General features: G+C 32.8%; 8 protein-coding genes across 14 annotated transcripts in view; 4 read left to right on the top strand and 4 right to left on the bottom strand.

Annotated features, from left to right (window-relative positions):
* The window catches only part of Rhogef2 (Rho guanine nucleotide exchange factor 2), a 47,022-nt gene extending 39,610 nt beyond the window's left edge, over positions 1-7,412 (top strand). For 4 of the 5 annotated variants that reach the window (XM_076794699.1, XM_076794701.1, XM_076794698.1 and 1 more), the window contains 8 exons: positions 1,468-1,739; positions 1,900-3,204; positions 3,299-3,415; positions 3,529-3,705; positions 3,796-4,016; positions 4,216-4,366; positions 4,488-4,534; positions 4,991-7,412. In XM_076794699.1, the coding sequence (XP_076650814.1) occupies positions 1,468-1,739; positions 1,900-3,204; positions 3,299-3,415; positions 3,529-3,705; positions 3,796-4,016; positions 4,216-4,366; positions 4,488-4,534; positions 4,991-5,089 (2,389 nt within the window). In that variant the 3' untranslated portion in view covers positions 5,090-7,412. The remainder of the gene's footprint in view (positions 1-1,467; positions 1,740-1,899; positions 3,205-3,298; positions 3,416-3,528; positions 3,706-3,795; positions 4,017-4,215; positions 4,367-4,487; positions 4,535-4,990) is intronic. The other variant, XM_076794700.1, reaches the window with a different exon arrangement.
* Positions 1-26,773, bottom strand: part of LOC143357969 (trafficking protein particle complex subunit 13) — a 79,840-nt gene that overhangs the window by 47,406 nt on the left and 5,661 nt on the right. The gene's annotated exons all lie outside the window — the stretch shown is intronic.
* Positions 7,472-11,182, top strand: LOC143357974 (ADP-ribose pyrophosphatase, mitochondrial). Of its 2 annotated transcripts, XM_076794741.1 has the most exons (3): positions 7,472-7,890; positions 8,413-9,056; positions 11,110-11,182. In XM_076794741.1, exons 1-2 carry the CDS (start codon positions 7,686-7,688, stop codon positions 9,045-9,047), a joined length of 840 nt encoding a protein of 279 aa, XP_076650856.1. In that variant the 5' UTR covers positions 7,472-7,685; the 3' UTR covers positions 9,048-9,056; positions 11,110-11,182. The 2 variants fall into 2 exon arrangements, with proteins under 2 accessions (XP_076650856.1, XP_076650855.1); XM_076794740.1 differs by lacking the exon at positions 11,110-11,182 and having other exon boundaries at positions 7,473-7,890; positions 8,413-9,101.
* On the bottom strand, positions 9,212-12,701 carry LOC143357968 (uncharacterized). Its single transcript, XM_076794732.1, has 4 exons — positions 12,119-12,701; positions 11,184-11,459; positions 10,307-10,522; positions 9,212-10,218 (listed from the first exon to the last, which is right to left on the bottom strand). Exons 1-4 carry the CDS (start codon positions 12,377-12,379, stop codon positions 9,739-9,741), a joined length of 1,233 nt encoding a protein of 410 aa, XP_076650847.1. The 5' UTR covers positions 12,380-12,701; the 3' UTR covers positions 9,212-9,738.
* Pex3 (peroxisomal biogenesis factor 3) lies at positions 12,835-14,347 on the bottom strand. The gene has a single exon (XM_076794737.1). It carries the CDS (start codon positions 14,334-14,336, stop codon positions 13,203-13,205), a length of 1,134 nt encoding a protein of 377 aa, XP_076650852.1. The 5' UTR covers positions 14,337-14,347; the 3' UTR covers positions 12,835-13,202.
* On the bottom strand, positions 14,475-15,422 carry LOC143357980 (mitochondrial import inner membrane translocase subunit Tim8 A-like). Its single transcript, XM_076794748.1, has 3 exons — positions 15,221-15,422; positions 15,027-15,146; positions 14,475-14,663 (listed from the first exon to the last, which is right to left on the bottom strand). Exons 2-3 carry the CDS (start codon positions 15,117-15,119, stop codon positions 14,475-14,477), a joined length of 282 nt encoding a protein of 93 aa, XP_076650863.1. The 5' UTR covers positions 15,120-15,146; positions 15,221-15,422.
* LOC143357963 (uncharacterized) lies at positions 16,173-22,845 on the top strand. The gene is made up of 12 exons (XM_076794724.1): positions 16,173-17,453; positions 18,462-18,631; positions 18,859-19,137; positions 19,214-19,438; positions 19,557-19,748; positions 20,351-20,545; positions 20,621-20,754; positions 21,008-21,392; positions 21,472-21,693; positions 21,773-21,894; positions 21,976-22,129; positions 22,213-22,845. The coding sequence occupies exons 1-12, from the start codon at positions 17,408-17,410 to the stop codon at positions 22,396-22,398; spliced, it is 2,310 nt and encodes a 769-aa protein (XP_076650839.1). The 5' UTR covers positions 16,173-17,407; the 3' UTR covers positions 22,399-22,845.
* Positions 24,576-26,729, top strand: Ostgamma (oligosaccharide transferase gamma subunit). Of its 2 annotated transcripts, none has more exons than XM_076795613.1 (8): positions 24,576-24,763; positions 25,004-25,182; positions 25,271-25,388; positions 25,462-25,602; positions 25,669-25,809; positions 25,877-26,027; positions 26,097-26,262; positions 26,410-26,729. In XM_076795613.1, exons 1-8 carry the CDS (start codon positions 24,683-24,685, stop codon positions 26,417-26,419), a joined length of 987 nt encoding a protein of 328 aa, XP_076651728.1. In that variant the 5' UTR covers positions 24,576-24,682; the 3' UTR covers positions 26,420-26,729. The 2 variants fall into 2 exon arrangements, with proteins under 2 accessions (XP_076651728.1, XP_076651727.1); XM_076795612.1 differs by having other exon boundaries at positions 24,577-24,763; positions 26,434-26,729.

The raw sequence follows: 26,773 nt of genomic DNA, 5'->3' as shown, positions 1-26,773 counted from the left end.
GCCGTCCTTTTCTACGTTCAAAGAACGGTATCTCCTGGCCGACATATTTTCCTGATTAGTCCCGTGTTTTGGACATATATATCGAGTAAACACTGCAGTTTTCCTTCGATATAAGACGACGATGTTTCTCCGCAACAAGAGAATCTCTATCCCTTCTTCTTCTTCCTTTGAGGTTGTCTCCTTGACACTGCCTAGTGTAAAAGCAGAGTCACTAAACTGGATTTGAATTATTTGTTTAATGTATGCAGCGATGAAAAAAATATTGGTCGTTACTCTTTGATTTACATTTTGGTCCTACCATGCAGTTCCTGTACGAACACATTTGTCTCGAACTCTACTTAGATGATACTTTCCCAAAAATAAGAGAGTGCCAGTGTTATGGAAATGTCTGCTTAACATCATTGCGTAAGATGAAAAGTACAATCCCACGCTTAAACCATTTCAAATTGATGGAAATGCAAAGCGGGGTCTGCATAGCTCCGCTCGACTTTGGCTCGCGCGACGAAATTCGAATGCAGCGCTTACTCTATATATGTCGCGCATGCCTAGCCGATAAAAGTCCCAGAACTATCCCCGTGAAGGGCCAAGAGCCTCTAGAGCTTCGCTGTCCTTGTCTACGTTCGGTAAAAAAATAGTATCTCCTGGCCGATATACAGTCAGACCAATAAGTATTAGTACGCTCTTAAAAATCGCATAACTTTGTCAATATTGGACTATACTACTTGGATTTGTTTGAGAAGTTAGAACAATTGGATCACTACATAACGCGAGAAAAATGTTTGTTTCAAATTGCAATTGGTCGAAATTACAGAGAAAGTACTAAAAGTTGTATTTTGCAACTTTTTTATGCGGGCTTATATTAAAAATTTAAAAAGTACGTTTTGTACATCTGTATCAATTATACATATTCTGAATATTTCATCTAAATCGGTCAACATTGCACTGAGCTACAAACATTTAACTGTTCTCAGGGAATTTCGCCCTTATGTGCAGCTCATTGCAACGTCGACCGATTTTGATGGAATTCTCAGAACATGTATAATTCATACAAATCTACAAATCGTACATTCTACATTTTCAATGTAAGTCCACATAAAAAAGGTGCAAAATACAACTTTTAGTATTTTCTCTGCACTTTCGACCAATCGCAATTTTTGTAAAAAAATTTTTCACTTTGTGTAGTGACCCAATTGTCCTAACTTCTCAAAAAACTTCAAATAGTATAGTCCAATATTGACAAAGTTTATGCGATTTTTAAGAGCGTACGGATACTTATGGGACTGACTGTATGTCCCTGACTAGACCCGTGTTTTGGACATATATCGAGTAAACAACTGTATTTCGAGAATCTTACGTAACATGTTAACGTTGATCGATGGAATAGACATCTTGGAGAAGTTTTGGGTGGCTGAACTGGCTGGTACAGTTCAAACGTGGAATGCATGATTCGCTAACAATTGACTATAGGGCTGGTTTCAGTGACTGCGATCATACCGGATCGTTTCCTGGGAACTCGGCGGGCAGTTCGTCGAATAGCAGTCTGTCGACGAGAAGCCTGGACAGTCCGAGTACAAGCCTGGAGCAGGTGCATCCAGCCACCTCGGCGACGAGCACATCGACTTCGTGGGACAGCGATGTTGACGTCGAGCCGGATCCGCCGGACTGGAGTCAGGGTGTCGCTGAGGATGTACTCGCCAGACTCAGCAACGCCGAGAAAAAGCGACAGGAAGTCATTAATGGTTGGTGTCTCCCTTCGCTACAATGGCCATGTTGATGACGACACAGCCGAAATCTTGTACCCCGTTGACTTTCGAATCGATAAACTTGACGGGGGCGCGTAACAAACACGCGTAACAAAAATGAAAGGAAGGAAAATAATTCGGACTTTTCTGATTTCAGAATTATTTCACACCGAGCGATCTCATGTGCGGGCGTTGAGAGTCCTGTCGCACGTCTTCCACAAGCCACTCCTGGAGTCCCTAGTACTTCCGTTAGACCAAATACAATTACTCTTTTCGAATTTAGACGAGATGGTAACAATTCACTCACGGTTCAACCAAACGATGAAACGCAAGAAGAAGGAGAACCCATGCGTGGGCGATGTAAGCGAGCTGTTGTTGGACATGTTTGACGGCGAGAACGGGGAAGCGTTCGAAAGAGCAGCTTCGACTTATTGCGCGAAGCAGCAAGTAGCCTTGGACGCGTTGCGTGATCGTCGTCGTAAAGATCCGAAATTGAATGCTTTTCTGAACGAAATCGAGGCAAACCCACTCTGTCGAAGGTTACAACTGAAGGACCACATACTGACAGGAATGCTGCGACTGACTAAATACCCATTGCTCTTCGAGAACCTGGCCAAGTATACGCCGGAGAGCAATGAAAAAGAGAGGGCCGCGGTCTTGAGGAGTCTCGATCGGAGCAAGGAAATCCTTAGTCGCGTGAACCAAGCAGTCCGCGAGGCCGAAGATTATCAGAGGCTGGCAGAGATTCAACGGACCATCGACAGATCCGCCTTCGATAAATTTGACCACCCGACCGTTCAGGAGTTCAAGAATCTAGATATCACGAAACGGAAGTTGATCTACGAAGGCCCGTTGCAGTGGCGACGAACCGAACAGAATCGAGCGAAGCCCGTTGATCTGCACGTAGTCCTGCTCGACGACACGATATTCCTATTGCATCGGCAAGACGAAAAGTACCTGCTAAAGTTCATCAATACGAACCAAGCGAATTCGGTGTTGAGTCCTATTGTGAAGGTCTCCACTGTTCTCGTTAGGCACAATGCCGTGGACAAGAACTCGCTCTACCTTGTCAATACGTCGCAAAACGGGGCACAGATCTACGATCTGGTCGCTGCTTCGCCGGCTGAACGGAAGTTATGGTGCAAGCACATATCCGAGGCGGCTGAGGCGTACAAGGCTCGTGACAAGCAAGGTAGAAGACCTACTCCACCAACTCCACTGCCAGAAGAACCAGGACCCACAATCGAGGATTCAACCTCCTCGGCCGAACATGACAATATCCCTGACAAAACGGATCAGGAGCAGGAACAAGAAGTCGAATCCAGAGACTCCGTGCAGGATACCAGTGTGGAACACGAAGAGGAAAAGCCTAACGTACCTGGACCGACTGCAGAACCTTCAACGACTGAGCAAACAAAGCAACAACCCCAACAGCAACATCCGTCTGAATCTTCTGCCACAGGTTTGCATATTGAAATTTTAACAAAATTTGAAACAATTTGTTTCGGGAACAAGTATACCATCAATTCAATTGAAAATGTGTTTCTTATTTATAGGCATGGGAGAACCATTACGAATGGTTACTTGTACTCAGGTCTCATTAATTGATCCATTGGAAGTTCACATAGAAGTACCACCTGTACATGTTGCAGAACCAGTACTTACATCCATAGGTATATTACTTGTATATTTATTATATAAACTCGTATATATTTATGAAATGTCTTAAATTACAATGTCTATAATAGACAACGGCTGTACTCTAATTTGTATTATTTACTTTCAGAGTGTCTCAGAAGGAAAGATGATATAATTAAGCAAGCTTTGCTAGAAAAACAATTGTTAGTAGCAGATATCTTGAATATCCCAAAAGAAGACTTCGAACATGTGGCGGATATGGCATCTGAACCTTCGAGCCTGGAAAAAGAACCTACTGAACTCATACTCGCTGCTATTAGTCAAGGTATTTTATAAGCGAATAATAAAATATTACTGTTTTCCAGTGTATATGTTTTCTATTAAAGTGTAATTCCTTCATATTTTCTTTCTTCAGCGAATCAGTTAGTAGGACTTTTAAATTCTGCTTTGAACGTAAGTGAAACGGAAACTGTTCTTGCTTCGCGTGGAACATCAGTGTTATCAACACCAGCGAGCTGTGAAGCGACTGGTTGTCCATCACCACGACTGTATCATCACCCTCAACAACCTGTTGTATCGGTTGCCAGCTTACAACCAGTGTGCCACTCTCTAACATCCCAATTATCACAGTTACTGGTACGGACTCATAAAAAATATTTCCTCTATCCCATAATATGGGACCTGAGAGTATATATCCCACCTTTATTCTTGTTCGAAATTGTTGTATACGTAATCTTTCATTTTTCAGAAAGTTAAAATTTTTCGTGGCTAGAAGTGTTTGATGGTGAACATTCTGAAAATTGTATTACATTGTATATTTGTTTGTGAATTACAGGAAACTATCAAAGGTAGAGAAGAGGAACGAGAGAGATTGAGAAAAGAATTGCGTAGAAGCAGAGAACGTCTTCATGCTCTGGATGCAGACATTCAACGTCGTGAATTTTCAGAAACCTGCACTATATCAAACCAAACACAAACGGAACCCGGTTAGTTCTTTTAACTTTTTTAAAATATTGCGGTACGTAGATTAATGTTCGTTGTGCATTGCATATATGTGTACAACGTAATAGAAGCAATAATATAATACTTCTTTTATTTCTATTACAGGTGACATATTGAACAAAGAAAGCAGTATTGATGATGCCACACGAGACGTAAGAATCTAAGCATATATAGCATATATAAGTTATAGTATATATACAAGGTGTTTGGGAAATCGTGGTACAACCGGCAAGGGGATGATTTCTCACTGTATATTGTTTTAAGGAGCCTCCTTGTTGAGACAGTAAACAAAAATAATCGTTTTTCAAAAATGTTTTAAAAGACCAATATTAAGCATATCAATTTCAAGCTTTGTACATTTATTAACACTTGGACGGTGGTGAGTTCGTTCGAATCTTAACATTTGCCTGTATAAAATTGTGTTTTTTGGTTTCAAGCGATAATCTTTTCTTTATTTTTACAAACTATAATATGGATAATCACAATTATTATAAAAATAGTTAATGATATTAATGAAAAACAAAACAAATCTAAACACAGCATACAAGACGTTTTCCTGCTCTTTTATGCGTATCGTGAATCTAATCTTTTCAAATTTTTGCTAACAGGAATTTGTAGACGCACATGACGAATCTGAAAGAAATGAAGAACTAGAACATGCGGAACACGAAACTGAAACGGAAGTAATGGGAGACAGTGTCGGTTGACACCAATATCAACGTACATTAAATAACGTCGACCTGGTGCATTTCACGAGCAAGATCGTTCCCAAATGCTCATGCTGGAACAAATCAAAATTATGTAAAAAAACACTGACAAATGGCGAGTAGCTGTTTATGGAATATAATAATATTATATACATATTTACAGAATCATGGGTCAATGATTAATCATGCCTTTGCCAAAGATTTTATGTAACTGGATTTACATGACGTAACGTATCGCGCGTCGTGTCACGTCAATGACTAAAAATTATACATAAATTGTAGACAAAAATAATAATGTCGTTGCGGATGCTATGAAACGAGATAAGCAAGATGTCTTTTTTAGAGGGCTGAGGGGAATCTTCAATAGATTATCGAGACTACTGAAGACTATATCCTTAAATTAGCAATTTCGATGAGGACCACCCTACTTTCTAAGGAGAGATCCCCTCGTAATCCGTTATTCTGGAATTGATACCGCTATACGGTTCCAACGATGCCGAACTGATTGTATAGAGTTGTTACACTGTGTCTCAGAAGACATAGACTTCTAGAACATATTGTTTTATATGCAACAGCAATTTAAATACCGAAAATTGTTTTCTGAGTATACTGTTATTAAAATGTGATCAACATTGTCGAAGTCATTTTGAAACAATTTCATGCGGAACTATTTACACGGAACATGTTGTACGCGTTTAGAACGATTTACTACTTACTCACCTAAGAAGAAACATACCTTTTGTGATTTCTTATGGTATATCATATAATGGAAACCAACTGTGTTATTACTCTGACGATTCAGTAATTTCGAAACGTACATACTATTGCATTTATGCACAGAAATATTATTGGAAATTGCGTTGACATTTAGCAAGTGTAAAAAATTAAAAAAGAACGCAAAGTATATTATACATTAAATGCTACGGACATAAGTTATACAACTTTTTTGTAAATGTGTATGTCTTTTGCATGAACACTGTAAAATAACGATTTTGATGCAGTATTATTACGTGATGCGATTTTAGTGCGGTTATCTTATCACACGTTTTTGTATTCGATAACCAAATGTTCAGGATGTTAAATCCAGAGAGACGGCGCATACCGATTGATTTCTGAGAAAAGATTGTTTGAAATGAAGACAGAATACAGATTTCATCATTCCTGTTTGATATTCCAAAACCGAATACAAAGCAGAAAAGTGGGAAACGTTAAAATTAAGGGGTTGAAAATTATTTCGAATGGTCTATTTTATTTAACTTATTCAACAATATTATTAATGATATTGTTATTCAATTAATTACTGTTTATAAGCATTATCTCTACCGTTCATGTTAATACTAGTATTAACACAACTACAGATATACAGCTCGATCCAGTAAAGGATTAGTTAAAAGATAGTGAACAAAAACTATTTAATTTTTTATTCTCAACTAAATTTAAAGTAATTAATTTTTTCTGCATGTTATTGATTATTGAAAATTTTGATAGAAGTAGGAAAAAATTAGATTTTCGAAGGATGAACTAATATACTTTAAAGATTAAGGCTGTCTCAATTTTGTAAGCTTATGTAACTATATTAATACACTGTAGTACTATATTGTACCTTAATACAGTGTATTTCTATTGTTATTTTTCTAAGTTTAATTACTTTTGCTGTTGTATAAAATTCCAGTGCAGATATAAACAGAAATACTAACAACGTTTGTTCTATATACTAATATTTGCCTCTTGGTGCTATATTTGCCTAAATGAACTATGGAAAGTTCCTTTTCTGATCACAAAGCAATATATAAATAGGTGGAGAAGTAAAAGAAGAACGAAATTTTATACACTACTTAAAAAATCCTGAACATAATTGGTAACTCAAACATTATCATATTGAATACAAAAGTAAACACAATTATAGCCAATATAAGATAATATTGTTCTTAAATAATGTTTATAAGCAATCAAATATTTACAATCGTATGTACGAACAAAGTACTATAACAAATATTTTATAGCAGTTTAATTAATAACAACGCTGACTCGTTAAATACACCACTTAAAAAACACAGTTGGGATAAGAAATGTACTACACTCTGTGACAAAGGACTGATCGTGCAAAAAAGACTTACCTGTTTACATAAAATCTTTGCTACTTTTAAACACTAATAATTCCCTAATGATAAAATACGAATTATTATAAATACATTACTATGTACATGTAAAAATATTTAATAACATTATTAGTTGATATTATTAATTATTATTATTATTATAATTATTATAATAATTATTATATTACATTAAAATACTTATTAAATTGTAAATTACCCTGCAATTTTTTAAATATTCATTTGAAATATACCTCCATAAGTATTTACATAGATCCTAATATTCCGAACTTTCCTAGCCCGTGCCGTACCTTTTAATAATGTTCAATATCGATTTAGAAATATCCATCATACATTTATTTTTGTCAATTGCATTTTAAGTTATACGTGTTTATATTCTGAAGAAGTTCACATGATGGACATATTCTCGTTGTTCTTTCCAACACATTTACAAAACACGTATTTTAAAATACAGTTCTGTGCACGTTACTATTTTCAGAATGATGCATTATAAATGTAGACAGGTCTTTTATGCTTCTAGCAATGTAAAACGATTTGAAGTACCTGAAAACAAAGTACCATGGACTGTCGAGTTCTTAAAATATAAACCAGTTAAACACACCGCTTCAGTTCTAAGAGGCAAACCTTGGGCGGATCCGGAAATTGGAGACCCTTTATTTAAACCAAAATGGAATTCTCTTGACGGTAAGAAATTATATTTGTAATATATTTTATTTTTTCTTAAAGTTCTTCAAAATAACTCAACCTAACCCTAAAATTTGTTGACACAACGCGGGCTTCCAATTTTGATTTCAATATTTCACAATTGTTGTCAATATTTAATCTAGAATAATAAAAAGTATCTCTAAATATGATAAAACAGTACGTAATTGCTTTCGCTTATATACATATGTAAATAGACTTAAGTATTCAGCATACATGTAAATATGTACATATTTATGTCTCAATAAGAAACATATTTTATTCATACATATTTTACTTTATAATATTTTTCGTCACAAAGATTAAAAATTAGATTCTATTTTTAATTAAAGATTTCATAGTTCTGCATTATGTAATAATTAGATTAAGATATAAAATCTACATCTGTACTTTATATCTAAATTGCATCATACATGAAGTTGAAGCATAATTGCTACTTCTTGTATATGTTACTGTATACCCTAATATTTATTGTAGAAATTTATACCAAATCATTGTTAATAGGTCATGTGAACCGTAAGAGTTTCAACGGAGATTATATTATAGATGAGAATGGTTATCCTTTGAATCCTGTTGGCCGTACTGGCATTATTGGACGCGGCATCTTGGGACGATGGGGTCCAAATCATGCCGCAGATCCCATTGTAACATGTTGGAAACGAAATACTTCCAAAGAGTTAGAAATAAACAAATGTTCGAACAAACCAATTTTGCAATTTGTTGCAATACAAAGACGAGATTCTGGAGAATGGGCTATACCTGGCGGTATGGTTGATCCAGGAGAAACTGTATCAACAACTCTCAAAAGAGAGTTTATGGAAGAAGCTTTGAACTTTATAGAAAAAGATGAAATATCAAGAAACGAGTTGGAGAGATCTCTCAAGGATTTTTTCGAGAAAGGAGAAGAAATTTACAAAGGATATGTAGATGATCCTAGAAATACCGATAATGCTTGGATGGAAACTATAGCTACAAATTTCCATGACAACGACAGTAGTATTGTTGGACAAATAGCACTAATGTCTGGAGATGACGCATGTAATGTTAAATGGATGGATATCGACGGAAAATTAAATTTGTATGCTAATCATAGTGAATTTATCAAGAGAACAGTGCAAAAGCATAATGCACATTGGTAAAAATACATGGTACTTTGCTGTTAGTAATAAACCATGAATTTACTATTTATTTTACTTTTGTATTTGTCTTTCACAAAAGCATTAATAAAAAATAGTAACATATTCACATGCACACAAAATAAGTATTTCACATGGAAAAACAATGTAATTATATTAATTATGAATGAATATCTTAACATGTAATGTATTTCGTTCATTGTACAAGTTATATCTATGAAATTACATAAAATATAAGCATTGCATGACTTATTTCTCGATAAATATGTACATATAATCTATGAATTCATCACAGGTAACAATCCTATTCACAGTGGAATTATATAAAATTCAAGTCATCCTTAAAAAATAGATACCTCTAAATTTCTTATCTTAACAAAGATAATATGTCAATGGTATGACACATGATAATGAGAACAATGGAAATGAAACGTTTTTATCAAGTGTAGAAGTAAACTAATTGTCCATGTATATGTTATTTTAAGAACGCTATTTCGTTTCCCGAATAGATCTAAAAATGAATATTTACAAGGAAGCTATAATAAATAATCCTGTATCAATACTGTATATTCTGTTATAGATCTTACCACAAAATTAGTATTTATAGAAATCGGAAATAATTAGTAGTTACAAAATTATTTTCACATAAATGTTAATGATCTTCGTGCTTTCACTTCAACTTACTTGCTACATTTTAACATGGCACTCTAATATTATTTGACTCCATTGCGGCGGGTAATATATTGGATTCATTTATACCAAGTAAATCTAAAAATAACTCTGTGGAATTTTTAGTTTCTGTTTCATTTTGGGTGTAGTCGGAATTTTCCATAGATTCCATATGAAAACGTGTATTCAATGCATTACTATAATTAGTTAGTTTCTTGAGAATGCGACTCATACTGTTAGTGTTTTGTAAATAGTTAACATTACTTTCACTTTTGCTAGCAAACATTGTATTGTGTTCGTTTTGTGTAGACTGATAATAACGTTTCTCTAAATCTAATGCGTGCTGTGCTTGACTTTGTCCTAGTTTAGCTGCTTTCACAAAATAATCACGAGCTCTATCGATATCTATTGAGACACCGCCTCTGCCTTGAGCATAGAAAACACCTAAATTGTATATAGCATCTGCATGACCTTGCTCTGCTGCGTCATTGTAATATTTTACAGCCTATGGAAATAAATATATTTGATTAATGTTAAAAGATTTGTTATGTCTTATAAAATACAATTAATAATTCATTAAAAAAACATTTTACCTTTTTTTGATCTGCCAATGTTCCAAGCCCCAATTCATAACACAAACCCAAATTAAACATACTAGCAGGTGATGATAATTTTGCACCAGTAGCAAAGTGCTTTATTGCATCTTTATAACGTTTTTCTTCTAAAGCTTTGAGGCCATAATGAAGTTCAAATTCACTTGTAGCTAATTTGTGAATATTAGTAAATTCTTCAGTAGCTTCTTTGAGAGCCTAGAAGTATTTTTAAAAACACGTTTATTAAATAAATAAACACATCTGAAGTTAATTGTATAACTTACATGTAGTTTTATTGAATGATATTAAAATAAATCGTGTTAATTTTTATAGTTCTACAATTAATACTAATAATAATTTCAATGTTTAAAAAAGACTAGAGGGTTTTACTAAACTTTAATGATTCTGTAATAATATTTTCTGTAATTCTGTGCCTACAATGATAAACTGACAATAGACAAAGACTGAATGAATAGACAGAGATGAATTTTGGGTAGGAGATGAAATAAGAAAATTTTTAATGTTATGTTGCTTTCTTTTTTTCATTTTATATACATATATTATGCAATAAACATAAATATTTACAATACACAATTTAAAGTTACATAAAATTCACTTGTCGAAATAACAATTACAATTACTCGTAAAGTACTGAGAATGAAACTATTTATAAATTACAAATAGATAAAGAAAAAACTGTTAGAGTGCTAAAAATTACAAAAAAAAATGTAAATATAAGTATAAAGAGAGGTATAAATGTTATTAAAGGATGGTGGATTAATGACATGCTTTTCTTATTACAGGACATAAATTTTACTATCTCTTGCTAACTTCTATGTTATTATAAATTATAATGCCTGCAGAACAACATTCTCACCTCTTCTACGGTGATTGGCCCAAATGGTTTGCTTGCATTCCATTCTAACTCTGTTTCTTCTTCAACATATTTTTTGTTATTGTTTCCAGCACACTCGGTAACACGTAGAAGATGTTTTGGATTCAAATTTGATACTTGACCAAATAAATAAGAAGCTCGTGCATCTGGATATTGACATAACTTGGTTTTTATGGAATCGGTTTTCTCCTTCTCAAAAATTCTTCTACGAAGACATAATGTTTGACATACAACCCATCCGACAGCCAATACACTGGACTATTGAGAAATCGTTTTCTTATTACATGGATTATAATTAAAATTGTATTAACCCTTTGACTCTGTTGCATCATTCGATTGGTGCATTTTGTGTTCAAACTCTCCATAGTCAAAGGGTTAATAGCATAAGCATTTCAATTAATTTCAAGGATGAAAGTAATTTGATTATTTACATTTATATTATAATCACAAATGTTCACATTATTAATATCTAACTTTTTATTATAAAATGTAATTTCATTTTGTTTGAAAATAATGGTTCAAATAATAGATTCATGAATTTTGCAATAAATATTACATTATAAAAACAATGATACAAAATACTTTATAATAAAAGCTGTATTTTTACTACACAAATTTTAAATTTTCTGATGCAGCAGCATTTATAGCTACATTTCTACATATTATAAATAAAAAGAAATAACATAATATGTATAACAATTTTCTACTAAGTAATAAAAGTTTACTAAAACTAGAATTTGAGCAAAAATCAAATTGTTAAGATATTCTGCATAGTCGACTATACGAGTTGAACTACCTTTAAATTGATGATTTATACTTTTTATATGATAAAATATTTTTATGCTTTTTATATGATAAAACGTGGGAAAATGATCAAATGAAAGATAAAGAAGATAAACATAAACGGCGCAATTTACCCATCCTACAGCGTCCGACCAGGTGTATTTTGTATTCCATTTGGAATCCTCATTTTTATTCTTAAAATCACCGCCTTTCGCAGATCCACTGAATTCTTTATTACAAACCGAAAAGCTTGGCGTGAGGATCTTATGGTTGCACGTCAGATCAGTTTTAACCTCATTTTTTGTACTATCTTGGGACGTTTGCGAATAAATATTTGTACGGCATGCACGACGATCTAACGTCTCGCGAATTCCACGGGTAACAAACTTCCACATTTTGCAAGTAGATTAATTGAAAAAGTTTCAATTTAAATTAAAGTACTTTTCAACTTCACCGCGGTCTTATTAACATCTAAATGCGCCTGCACCTGACAAAGCAGAGCGGCGCACTGGTGCACTACGGTGCACGATGTACTATAATATATGCTTACGTTATTGCGATGAGCTTTTAGAAATTTTTCGGTAGGCTTCGCGCTCGCGCTAGTTCCTTAGATGTAAATACTTCTTAATATTTATTTATTATTAGTTCTCATTTGACAATTTTGATTTTAATAAGCATTGACGAATTATATTTTCATCGCCATTAAAGTTACTTATAAATAAAATAGTGCGAGGATAATGTTGAATAATACTAGTTTTATTATCAAAAGATTAAATTAATTATGTGTATTCGTTGTTTACATTTCTAAAATGAATGATTTGGAAATGAAGAAAATGAAATTAAAAAAAAGTATTTTCGAAAAGTAAAAATATATTATACCTTTTAAGGAAATTACATACCATAACAAGCATTTTAATACAATTTCTACTTTTGCATTCTATAATTGCGATGTTTTCGTTATTAAGACTTACTAATACGCATTTAGATACAAAAGTGTCGTAGGTTTGCTTCTTTACACCTCAAATATATTGTAAATACCTATAACCAAATTTTTACTACAATATATACTATAAAAAGAGATACATTTGTATCTCTTTTTAAAAGTGTAAACAATACGTCTATATTTAAATAGATTAACAATTTCAATTTTTTATGCAGTAATTGCTGTATAATGCCATACAATGTTGCATACAGTTTAAATAATTGCAATTATGAAATTTAAAAACTGAATGCTTCATAAATATTTGCACCGAGTGTTTTAAGTTCTTCATTTCTCATTAAACGATCTAATAAATCTGTCTGGAAACCTTGTGGCATTGATTTGTCTGGCACTTGCCCATTTATAATTGGTATTATTTTAGCCATGGGCATTGCTACTTTATTGATGTCAACAAATGTATTGCTATTCACTTCTGTATTATTTTTTTCTCTCCAACTCATGTGATTCTGATTCGATGTTCCTGGTACTGAAATACCATTTGGAGTTTTGCCATTTTCCTTTGTAGAAGGTCCAGTGAAAAATTCAGACATGTGATCTACCAATAAACTGAATCCACGTCTAATGTTACTTTGCGTTATGTTTTGTACTTCTTCAGTTTCCAAAAGATCTAGGGTTTCATTAATTAATTTCATAAACATAGGCTCTTTCTCACCATCACATTCTGTTTGTAACATGTATGCAGTAAGATTTTTCACAGGATCTCTTGAACTATCTGTAGATATAGAGGACGTAATGGCCCAATATATTTCTTCTATATCCCTTAGAGTTAATTCGTCTTTCAATGAAATTGAGGCTGTTATTTCTACAACCTTATCCTTAATAAGTGAACATAACTTGTTTATCCCATCGTACCTAAAATGGCTTGAAAGAGACATATATTTTGTCTGTACAATGTTTTCTGCAGTTGCACCATTAGAGTTTTGAATATCCTTGTACATATGACTACCTATTATGTTAAATTGAATCCTTATCAAAGTAGCTGCCATTGCATATGAATATATTATTACAGCTGATCTAGCAATTGCTAAAACTTTCAGTTCATTCCAATATGCTACTTTATCAGTGCAACCATTTCTGAGTTTATTTACAATAATTTCAGTGTCTAAAACTTTAATTACAGTGTCTCTTAGAGTCGATGCGAGGGACTTTATCGTATGACTGCATATTGTTTCTATACATTCAAAGTACTGTTGTCTTTTTGTTCTTTCGAGCATTTCCTTGATCTCTTTTTCTTGCCATTCTCGAAGTCTACGTTGTGTATATCTTATGAAAATAACACTGCCAATGACAATGCTTCCCACTATAAACTTTCGTCTATGACGGCTTACAAATCCTTTGACACTTGACAACATCTTTCAGAATAAGATATTGAGAATAAGGATTGTGTACGAAATGCTACATACTTTGTACTATAAATAATTACAATAATTTTTCTTAGAGCTTTATACTTAAGTTCCTTATACTTAAAGTTGTCTTAATTGGGAACTGATTTACTGTACAATCACGTCTGACAAATTATTTAAAATTACACGTTCTAATCTATTTGTAATAAAATTTGTTGTATCAATAAATCTTTCTATGCAAGCAACAAGACAATTTTCTGTCTTCGCACCTAAACGAGCACTAGGTGTATCAACACAAATATCCCAACAGATGTCAGTTAAATTATGTACCAATCTCTGAAAAAAAACAAACTACATTTAAAATACACATACATATGTTATCATCTTATATAGCGTACCACAAAAAATATATTCATTACTTGAGAAGTTACTTAAAAGAGTCGCATAAAACACTGTTAAAAGGTACGGTTTCGAACACAATTTTTCGTTTAAAGTAGAAGAATTACCACGATTATTTTGACATAGGAGGCAAAGACAATGAGTACTCCTTATACTTCCTGTATTTGTCATGTGATATTATACTAAAACTGAATATTCAAGTTAATGCTATCAAATTGATAAATAATTCGATTAGAAGATATTTTCACATAATCGAAAACAATGTAAAAAAAAAATACCGAGAACAACTCGCGAGCTAACCTGAAACTCTCGTTTCTTAGCTTCAGTCTCTATGAAGGTCTGAAATCGCTCATCGACCGCACCTTGCGACCTTTGCTCCTCCATAAAACTCATTCTTTACTTCCCACCGTACTTTTAACACTGAAATAATGAAAACATTTGACCTTTAGACCATTAATTCTCTTACCTTATTTCAATTTTATTGCGGTACCGACCACTGAGTAGTGGTTCAAACTACGTATGTACTATTTATTTCCAATAGAATAGACACCATTAATGAGAAATATTCAATAATGATAATATTTTTATCATTAGAATAATATATCCTTCAATTTTAACTTGAATATTAAAATTATTTCACAGACAGATGTAATTTGTGATCATGTAGCACTGACCTCTTCAGGCTAACATTGAAGACTGTGTAAAATGAAATAATTCATAGTCGATAAAAATGGCCTTATCAATACCACCATCTTTTAGGCTGGATCAGAACCTGCATTATCTTTTAGGCTGGATCAGAACCTGTGTCATCTTTTAGGCAGGATCAGGCTGGATCAAAGCCTACATCATTTTTTAATATAGAAGACACCATTCACGCTGGCATTATTTGGAATCCGCTGCTAATATCCAATACAGAAAAAAATTCCAAGGGTTAAAGCACGTTTTACTCTCAAATTAATTTATATTTTAAGTAATTGTTGCAAAAATTGAGGTAATAATATAAATTATAATAATTTAATATTCAGTGTGAGACACTTTGAGATCATGTTACTTTGTAAGCTACTACTACTGGGGGATGAGGGATCCTCGGGATCCTCGTTGAAACCAGTGACCGAGCAAGCAAACGTTTATTTTACGAAAAAAGTAATACGATATAAAAGTCCTAGCCTGTCCAGATCTACAGGTTTTGTGCAACATATTTTTCGATGCAGTCGGTAATTTAGAAGATATTCGAGAAAAACGATTTTATAAGCATTTAATTAATTATTTTAATGTTTGAGAGCTCAGGAACACGTCTTCCCGTTATTCGATCGAGCTCAAACTTTGCACAAATTTTCTATATATTAATTGGAACAACCCTGAGAGGTGCTGTAAAAAAATATATTTATGAACATTTAATAATTTCCATCAAGTATTTTGAAGACATAATTTATGTACTTTTTATTTATGTTCATGAAAAACTGTAATACTAACATCAACCAGAATACAGTGCAGAGACATTTAATTTTTAAATGTCGTTATGAGAATGAAGGAGGGTAGGGGAGTCACGGGGTTGATTTTATTGCAGGGGTACGAAGGTAGGGACAGCGAGGACGTTACAGGGTACACCTGGTAATTTTACATTCCCATAGAGGCTCGATGCATCCAGAAACAGCTGTGTCCTTCCTGCAATATAACACCCGCCAAAACGGGAATCTTTTTCACGAACTCTGCTGTCCCTAATATATCAGATGTACAACATCCATGAAAAATTCAACTTTTATACAATTTTTGTAATCACCAAAATATATTGATCTCTAATTTTCAATCCTACGGCAAACATTGCGCGGGAAAATGATTTCTTTCTTTTCCGTGGTAAATCCAGGGACGTATTTTCTAATTTTGCGCTTCTACATTGAAACTTCCTACATTAAAACTAATTTTTTATCTTCGAAATTGTTCCAATTACATTCTACATTTCAAAATTACATTAATAGAAATTTATTTTAATTATTTCTGTATCTTGCACATAACACATTTTTATTTGCAATATTTTTCATTTTTTGCATTTTCTTTACCTTTCTCTTCCCCGTTATGTAGTGAGTAAATAAAAACTTTTTTGAATTTCAATAAAATTTTTATTTGTTAAAATTACTTCTGAAACTGTACATGCAATAATTCTTTAATAATGATTAATTATGGCTACCTGTGGGTCTATAATTATTTTTCAAACCTGCGTTAATTAAATTCATTTGTAATTTTTTAAAGTTTTCTTAATTAATTATATTTATATCCATAATCCTGAAACGTCAGATTAAGCACATGTACGTGTTGAAACCTAAGAGGAATGGCGATGGCGGTAAAGGGAATTGCTACGCTACTGTCTGTAGAGGTGGGACATCTGTTACTGGATTGGTCCGTTGCGTAATAGAAGCTCGATGATTCGTTATTGCGTCCACATGGAACTTGAATAACTGTCTTTTCAAATCAGAAAACCGGTAGGTCGTTGCGCACAAGGGAACGTTTGCGACGGGTGAGCAAAGAAATCTTTATTTGCGGCCTAGAATCTGAGGGGTGAAGACGTTTGGTATACTTTGCCAACTAAGTTATTTTTCAAATTTGTTCGTGAAGTGTTACCTATAATTTATTTTCATCGTTTCATTTGTTTATTACTTGTGTAGTTTCAAATTCAATTCTTTACCATGTCGTTCTCCAAAGCCAAGATCCAGAGGTTCAACGAATTGGAAAGTAAGTACTCATCATTATGCGTATTGCACCCCTTTACTGCGCACTGAATGTACTAAGTAACTATATTTATGATACTAATATTTTGTAAATAATACAGTTATCGTCCGTGTTATTTCTTCATGATTTTGTAATTTTTATATTTTGTTGCATCGAACTCTATCGGATAATCTTCTTTATTTAAGGCATTTTGGCGGGAATGTACCCCCTTTCACTTAAATTAAAATATGACATTAAAGTCTTCCACGTTTATTATTATGAGTTTGCAATAAATCGCAGATCAAGTGTATTTTGTTATGATTATTGTGATTTATTAATTTAGTAAGTAGTAAGTAAAGAATTGTAGTTAAGCTACTAAATGTTATTACTAAATGTTTATACGTACCTTATTTTTGTTAGATAATTACTTAATACAGATTAATAAAATTTTATAATTCTTTTGCTCATAACATATTTTTATATGCACTTTAAGTATATTTTCGGTGATGCAGACTTATTTTTCATGTAAAAAATTACATAATTCTTCTTTTTCTTTGTTTGGTATTCATAATTTTTTAACGTAGTTGGACCATTTAAGTCTAATTACGACAATTACTTAAAGTATAAGTGAACAAAAAAGGTAAGATGATGTTTAAGTATACTTAGAATATAGATGGAAGGAAGTGGATTGGATAGTCAGTTTCATTACAAAAACTTGCAAGAAGGGTTGAGACATTACTGGGCTCACCTAGTACATAATTTTATGACCCCATACGAATGTATCTGCCTTGATGGTGTACTATGAAGTAAATAAAGTTTCCTATGACGATGTGTCCCTTGCATTTAGAAACCTCTCCTTTCTCCCACAGTTGTGAAGGTGTCTTTCGTAAGCACCCATTGAATAAGGGTTTTTACCTTCCCATGTGGTCTGCATTTCATCCAGCCAATTATATCAAAATTCAAAGAGTTTAAAAATGTAACAAACAGGTATCTTTGTAGAACTCAATATTAACAGAGACAAAAATTTTTCAGATAATGTTCCTCCGCCAGGAGCATACAATCCAAAGTTCGACACGAAAGTGAAAGGATTGGTCATTGAGAAAACAGAGAGATTTCACGACAATAAAAGTGTAGTCAGTGCAGAATGCAATTTATCAGTTTCTGGCAAAAGCGCTGGTAACATGGTAGCGGGTTTCAGAACGGTGAGAGAAGTAACAAGTATATTGTATATGTGTGTATTTACCAGAAATTTTAAGTTCAGAAAACGATAACTACATATTTTTAGTGATGGAAATTTAAATAATTGTTTCAGTTAATAAATTTATCAAAAGCAGTTAAACATTTCAGTAATTGTTGTTGTAAGCAATAATTTTAGAGCAGAAAGAAATAATTAAATAATTGATAATAAGTAAAATCTTTGTTTTCACAGCCACAACTTCCACGAAAAAAAGTTACAACGAGATCATGTTCAAAGACGAAACCACGAACACTTATTCTGCCTAGCGACAACAAATTAAAATACAAACCGGAACATCAACTCGCCGATCTTCAAATAGAATGCAAAAATAAAGACAAAACCATACAAGAATATGAGAAATTAATCGAGGAAGTAAAGGAAAGCCGGGAGAAATTGGAATCGCAGCTGGAAGAATTACAAAGAAAACAAGCGGAAGTGGATGATCAATACAGAAAAGACATTGAAACAATGGTAGGAAATCACTTCTTCTAAAACCAAAAATAGACATTTTTTAATTCAAATGTTGAACGCATATTTCAATTTCTAGGCAGAATTGCAATTGGAAGTGTTGAATAATCGGGATGAGAAGCACCAAGCAGAAATTATGCGTCTCCGTTGTCAATTTTTAGAAGTGTCAGAAGAAAAAGAACATGAATTTCATGCTAGGAAAACTATAGAAAGCGAACTTAGAAATCGCATCGAGGATTTAACGAAAAGAATAGCTAAGTTAGAGTCTGAATTGGAAAAGAAAAAACAGGATAACAAAGAAAAAGTAATTTAGTACTAGTATTCGAAGTTATACATTATACATATATCTATGATTATTTACAAAATTTATTTTTGGCAATATCATAGAACGATGATTTCAATAATTCTATGTCGATTCACAGATACGAATGCTTGAACAAGAGATCGAAGAGTTCATAGTAAAGTTAGAAAAATTAAATGAAAATCGGATGCAAGAAATCAATTTGTTAGAACAAGAAAAATCGGACCTACATTCGCACATTAGTAGTTTGACTGAACAACTGGCCGAATCCGAAGAAAAATTGAAGGATGCAATTGCCAAGAGCGATGACGAGGTAACCGCGTCTCAAGTGTATAAAGTAAAAATCATCATTGACTACTCTTTTTTTACATGTCGCACAGTGGAGTATTTGGCCTCAAAGACCAAAATTATTTTATTCGTTTTCATGACGCCAGACATATTTAAGAATGAGATAATGCAATTATTTGATATAATTTTACAATAAAAGGGCACAGGATAACAAATGTATTATTAAGTGAATATAAATATTATCTTTTCACATTGTTTATGTTGCAAAACATCATTCAGTATTTTTTATAATATTTTATTTTAATACAACCTTTCTGTTTTAATTGGGGATTTAATATTTTTAAGTAAAAATTTTTAATTGGGGATTTTGCATCGTATTTTGGCCAGCTAAAAAGCTGCAAAAGACGCAAAGATGCAAATACACCGGGGTGCGTCGGTGAAGATAAATTTCAAGTCACCAGAAACAACTGATGCGCTCAAGTGAAATTTATCAATTACATTGCAAATTACTTTTTGGTTGTTCTTTGACTTCATATTGTATTTCACTGTGGTGTTTGATGCAAGTTCTTGCTCTGAAGAGCACTTCACTTCTTTTTTTCACTTCTTATCGCGAAACTATAAACGCAGGTAAACACAATGATTCGAGAAGCAACGTCTGCTGTAGAAGAAGAAATGCGATTAACCGCAGAAAGGTATAAAATATGCTTAACACGAGTAGAAAAGGAACGAATAGAATTAGATGAAAGACTGCTGCAAAAAGATGCTGAAATTTCTAGACTTTCCATAATTCTTGAGGAATTGAAGACCTCCGCTGAAACTCAGGTAAGTAATATTTAAATAGGGAATTAATAGTAGTAATCATTATAATATTAACAACAATGATAACACAAAATTTAGGAGAGCTTTGGCCAAAGTTTGCAAATGGAACTAGACCGAGCAGAGACTGAATTAGCAGAAAAGAAGGATGAATTGAGGGCTTTGAAAGATCAAATACGTGCGGAAGCAGCAGAAATGGTGGCTAGAAGAAAAAGGTATGATTTTTTAGGTATATGTACACGTGTACATATTTAATATAATAATACTGCATAATAAAAGTTCGTAGCATTTTGAATTAATTTTCAAAGATAAAATAAGATATTTATTCATAGATTTATTCAATAACACATTTTCCATTCTGTTCAATTTTAATTTAAAAATGCTACGAATTTTTGTTTTAACCGAATACTATAGTAATAATAGTATACATAATAAGATACATATTATAAGTACTGAACTATTATATAGATTTGAAGTCATAATGGCCGAAAACCAAGCATCGGTTGCTGCTCTGAGTAAACGATTAGCGCAGAGCAATGTTGAGGTAGAAAGATTGCAACGTGAATTAAAACGTGGAGAAGATTACATAAACGATTACATAAACGAGCATCGAGATTTATTAAACGTTATGCGCAATAACTCGCAAATAGTACATGTGGAGGTGCATGCTTTGATGGAACAGCTAGATGCCAAGAAAGGATTAATCAATCAACTGGAAGTTGAAAGTTTAAACGAAGTAGAATCAGTCAGATCTATTTTTGAATCAAAAATCGAAGATTTGAATCAAATAGTGGCGAAAGAAGTGACGAAATTAAAAACCGACTGTGACGCAAAAGATGCTCAAAATGCGGAGGTACTTTTATTTCCTTGGCTTTGTTAGTATATTCATTGAATTATTAAAAATTGAAATCTCTTTCAATTTGATATACTAGATAAAGAGTCAACTGCATGAAATGGCCAATCATCTCAATGGAGCGCAAGACATGTTGCTTCAATTGGAAGAATCAAATGATGCTCAGGAACTTGAAATTTCACGAGTGGAGTTGGTCAATTATAAACTTAATGAACAGTTACAGAAAAGCAAGTTAGCAGTGGAGGAAGCTAATCACTTGCTAGAAACTCAATCTATGAAACACAAAGCTGCCATAGACGAGGTACATTTGAAAATATATATCTCTCTAATAACTGTTGTAGTAAATTACGGTAGTACCAACGTTTGTCTAATATTTTTAGGCAAATGCAAAGATTCAAGAACTTTCAAATACCATTAAAACTCTTGAGGAGAGGAATAACTCTGTGCAAGATGAAACTGAAACATTGAAACAAGAGAAAATTCGTCGGGAAGCCGCGGAAGAGTATGGTTTTGCATTAACAAATTATGTCACAGATTAGTTGAATTCGTTTTATAATAGAATAATGTATTTTTGTTGATTTAGGGAAGTTAGAAAGTTACGAGAGCATAATGCGCTTCTCATGAGTGATCATCAAGAGATTAGCGAAAAGTATGCTGAATTAATTGGCCATCAGAATCATAGACAAAGAATCAAACACGTATTACAACTGAAAGATAAAATCAGTCAACTAGAGCAGGTGTGTTCAGCATTCATTTCTTAAAATATCATTATATTGATAATTTAATAAATCCAGTGAAATAAAGATTTAATTTATTATAGGATTTGCGATCCAAGATGAAGAAGATAGAACAACAACAGAAAACGATTGAAAAGTTGAAGACAGATGACAAACGTATGCATAGCAAAGGGAAAGAAAATATAATCAGTGTTCCAAAGAATACACATACAACGCCTGTATCATCTCCTCTTAAACCATTAACACCCCTAAGAAGTCGAAATGAATAGTTTTAGTTATCATATATGGAATGTTTTATTTTTTGATTATGACTGCATCTTAATAAAAATAAATGTATAAATAACTGTAATACAAATATTTATGCAGCAATATATATATGTACTGGAATACTGCAACTTACACTGTACTTGAGTACAACAAGCTCACAAATCAGTATATGGCGAACTGTAGTTCATATATAGAATTGTAACACATTAATCCTAACAAATTTAATTTATTTCACGCATCTAAACACTTTTCGTGAAATTAATTTTTCAGTTTGATAGGATCTGTTAAAAGTCTGTGATGATTATGTTTAGTTGTAAAGTTAATCTTTTTGAAGCAATATAATCTACTGAAATGTATATGCAGTTTATAGGTTTAATATTAGAAAAATTATATTTTTAATATGATATTTAATATGATAAAAAATGTATGTTGTACTGAACCTTCGCTCCCTGAATCAATAAAAGTGAAATATAGTAACTTTGTGCATTTATGATTTAATTTAAAATTCCGAAGCAAATTCCAATTAGAAATCCAGAAAAAAATTTACGATGTTTATTGAATGAAAAGGTATTCCGTAACAAACACTGTGTGTTTCGATTCGCAATTGAAAGGAGCTGCCAAGAAGGTGAAGGTGGGCCAAGGGTAAACAAGGAAAGCAGGAAGCACCTTAGGCCCACCCCAAGCAAGCTTAAAGTAAATTCAGACACAATTCAATTAAATAAACAAGTTTTTATTATTAGTCAGTCTGAAATTCTATTTCACAATGTTATCGCAACTTATAATTGTGCAGCTATTAGCTCGATATTATTCTCTATAATATTTCTCTATCTCGCCGGGATGGTCAGGGTGGGCCAGGGCAGCTCCAAGGTCCTTCGACCTTCTGGTCCCGCAGCACTTCCGCTCCCTTCTGAGTGCGCACCTCGACTGACCCCGACTAACCTCGACTGACTGACTGAGTGCGGCCGCCGAGTTCAGTTGCGCAGTACGCGGTGCGCAACTCTCCCACCCTAATTAATTTCGGTGGATCTCGATCGCTATGATAGTAATTGTTGATAAATTTGTTATTTCTGGCTGTTTAATGTTTATAACAATTTCTTTTGGTAATGATATCAACAAGTACTCCCTTGACCATCTTGCCATCTATTTATTTAGTGAAAATAAATTATAGAACTCGAGATAGAGAGTAACTTTTAAACCATGAACATTCTCACGGTATTTCATTTCGTGCGACACGAAACAGCATAAGATGAGATGACTGAACTGGCCTATTCCTACATTTCGTCTGTAATATTAGTTCCACAATATTAGTTCCGACCGATATGGTAGGATGTGACACGGAATGGTAAGGGGGCTCTAGATGGCTCTAGAGCTTCCCGAACGTGAGACAGAAAAATACATTGGGTGATTGGTCTACTCCTATACCTCCGACAAGTTGATACCCCTTCCGTCTTTTGCCTCACTCCCGCAGAATTATGCACAGTCCTTTAGATCCGTGGCCAATAGTGACAATGAATGCGATGTTAAGGAACAGCACGCTTTGTCGCTATTGGCTGAAGGATGGTCTTAGAGTGAGAATATGAACACTTCGGCATAGCCATCACTTTAAATTTAAATTAATGAATTATCGGTAACGTCGGCTGTGACACGAGAATGGTAATGGGGCTTTAGAAAATACATTGAATAGCTATGTATATAAACATATGTTTTGTCTGTGCTATGAACCTAATACATTGCATACCTACATATCTATTCTTATGTTTTGTCTGTGCTATAAATCTAATATTTAAAAATTTATATTATTCTATTATTACTTTTTTATTATTTATTATTATTCACGCCAATCAACATAAGACAACAAATTGTATTTTTTCAGAAGACTATCGTAACTAATTTCCAGTCATTCATGTAAATTCTGTATCATATTATGTACGCGTTGTTTTAAATTTTCAATTGATTTGCGAAAATTGGTTTACCCGAATTTATACGTAAATTATAGAGGGCAAAACTTATGCGTCAAATATCTAGAGTATTGGAATTAATATTAAAAACTTATTAAATTTACTAAAAATATTACAAATTGTATTTTACTCAATAACATTTAATAACGGAAAATAATTAATTTATGCCAAATATTTTATTGTGAAATGAATTTTTACAAAATTTTCAAAATGTAACGTCAAATGCCACGTTGTATCGAATACACCAATGAGCTGTTCACAACAACAGCTGTAACGTGTTCCCGGCTGAAGAGTACCGTAAAAAATTATTTTGCAATAACTGTTCAAAATGGATTATAAAAGTTACATTATATTCTTAGGATTAATTTTGAGTTTAAATTACGTTTGCTGCCAGTATAGGACCAAAAACGTAAGAACTTAAAAATGTTCAATAACTGTCATATGTATATGTTTAATTTAATCACTGAATTAATTGTATATATTTTACTTAAAAATGTCTAATCAACTTTAATAACTAGTTTTTACCAGTAATTATAAAGAATATTTCACGCTCTTTGAAACTTTATAATGCAATACCATTTCCATATACTTAACCTAAAGTTATTAGTAATACTTCTACTTTTATTGAAGCTTCATTTATTCATTTTAGACTCAAGGTTCTTCCTTGTCAGACCGTGTACAACAATTAACAGAGCTTGCTCTCGCAAGGCCTGTAATAAAATTTAATAGTGCAAAATTTAAAGAATATGTGCGTACTACGCCAAGGAACTATTCTGTTATAGTCATGTTTACTGCTATGGCACCGCAAAGGCAATGTCAAATATGCAGGTAAATGTAGATTAATTATTTCATCTGAGTTTATTACATTGCAAGTACATAAGACATCCATATATATAACATTACATATGTTTTTTAGGCATGCAAAAGATGAATTTGTGATAGTGGCAAATTCATTAAGATACTTACAGTCTCACAATAAAAAGTTATTTTTTGCTTCCGTAGACTTTGATGAGGGATCTGATGTCTTTCAAATGGTATTTAAAGTATTATACAATTATCAATAAGAACGACAATATATTTTGATTTGACTTAAATTGTTTTATATAGATGAGATTAGATACTGCACCAGTATACATGCATTTTCCACCGAAAGGTAAGCCAAAACCTGCAGACACTTTGGACATCCAAAGAATAGGATTTGGAGCAGAAGCAATTGCAAAATGGATATCTGAACGTACTGATATTCAGGTGATTACATCCATACATAACAAGTACGGAGTAGAATTGTTTGTAACATTTTTTAACATATTACAGATTAGAGTATTTAGACCTCCAAACTATTCTGGTACATTAGCAATAATAATGTTACTAGTTCTCATTGGAGGATTCTTCTATGTGAGACGTAATAATTTGGACTTCATTTACAATAAAACCATATGGGGGCTTGGTGCATTGGTAATACAGAATTTTACAAATTTCGTACTTCATACAATGGTTTAGTTTAAAACAATACTGTCTACAGTTTTTCACTCTTACAATGATATCTGGACAAATGTGGAATCACATTAGAGCACCTCCATTTATATATAAATCATCTAGTGGAAATGTGGCATATATTCATACTTCATCTCAAGGCCAATTTATATTGGAAACATACATAGTGATGGTTTTAAGTATCCTTTTATCAATGAAAATTTAGAAAGAATTTAGTAGTATTATTTTCCTTAATAAAATGTAATCAGATGGTGCTGTGGTATTAGGTATGATTTTAATAACTGAAGCTGCATCTCGTAAAGGTGACGTAAAAAAGCGGCGAATATTTGCTGTCATAGGCATGGTATTAGTCGCCATCTTCTTCAGCCTGTTGTTATCCATATTTAGGAATAAGGCACAGGGATATCCTTACAGGTAAAGTAATTTTAAATATTCGAATAACAATAAATCATTGTTACCAAATTGGAGCATATTAATATACTCATAACACTAAAAGATGAATATATTAATATACTCTATTTTTCGTATCTTCCGAACAATCAGTATTACGACAAAACTCAGTGATGAATAATTGATATGTTGCAGTTTGCTATTCAAATAAGAGGAGTAAGTGTAGGAAGCCATCATTTGTATACAGTATTTGTATATTGCAAAAGAAACTTTCAACTTGCCCATCAATATTACATACTAAGTTGCAGAAAAGGAAAGGATTTGAGCATAATACTTGAGCTCTCGTCATTGTTAAAAGTGTTGTACCATAATCACGATTTAAATTTGTTTGTACGTACTGTAAAATAAATTAATATTTAAAGTCGCTATTCTTTAATACTATTTAGGATGTTAAAATGCGTGTACATTCCTGAAATAAAAGATATAAACAACTTACTCTAATTACTGTTACTATTTTATATCAACGTTTATTGAC

This window comes from Halictus rubicundus, chromosome 10 (assembly GCF_050948215.1).
Source record: "Halictus rubicundus isolate RS-2024b chromosome 10, iyHalRubi1_principal, whole genome shotgun sequence".
NCBI classification, from domain to species: Eukaryota; Metazoa; Arthropoda; class Insecta; order Hymenoptera; family Halictidae; genus Halictus; species Halictus rubicundus.
Note: the sequence above shows the minus strand (reverse complement) of the source record. Positions and strands in the feature narration are given on the sequence as shown.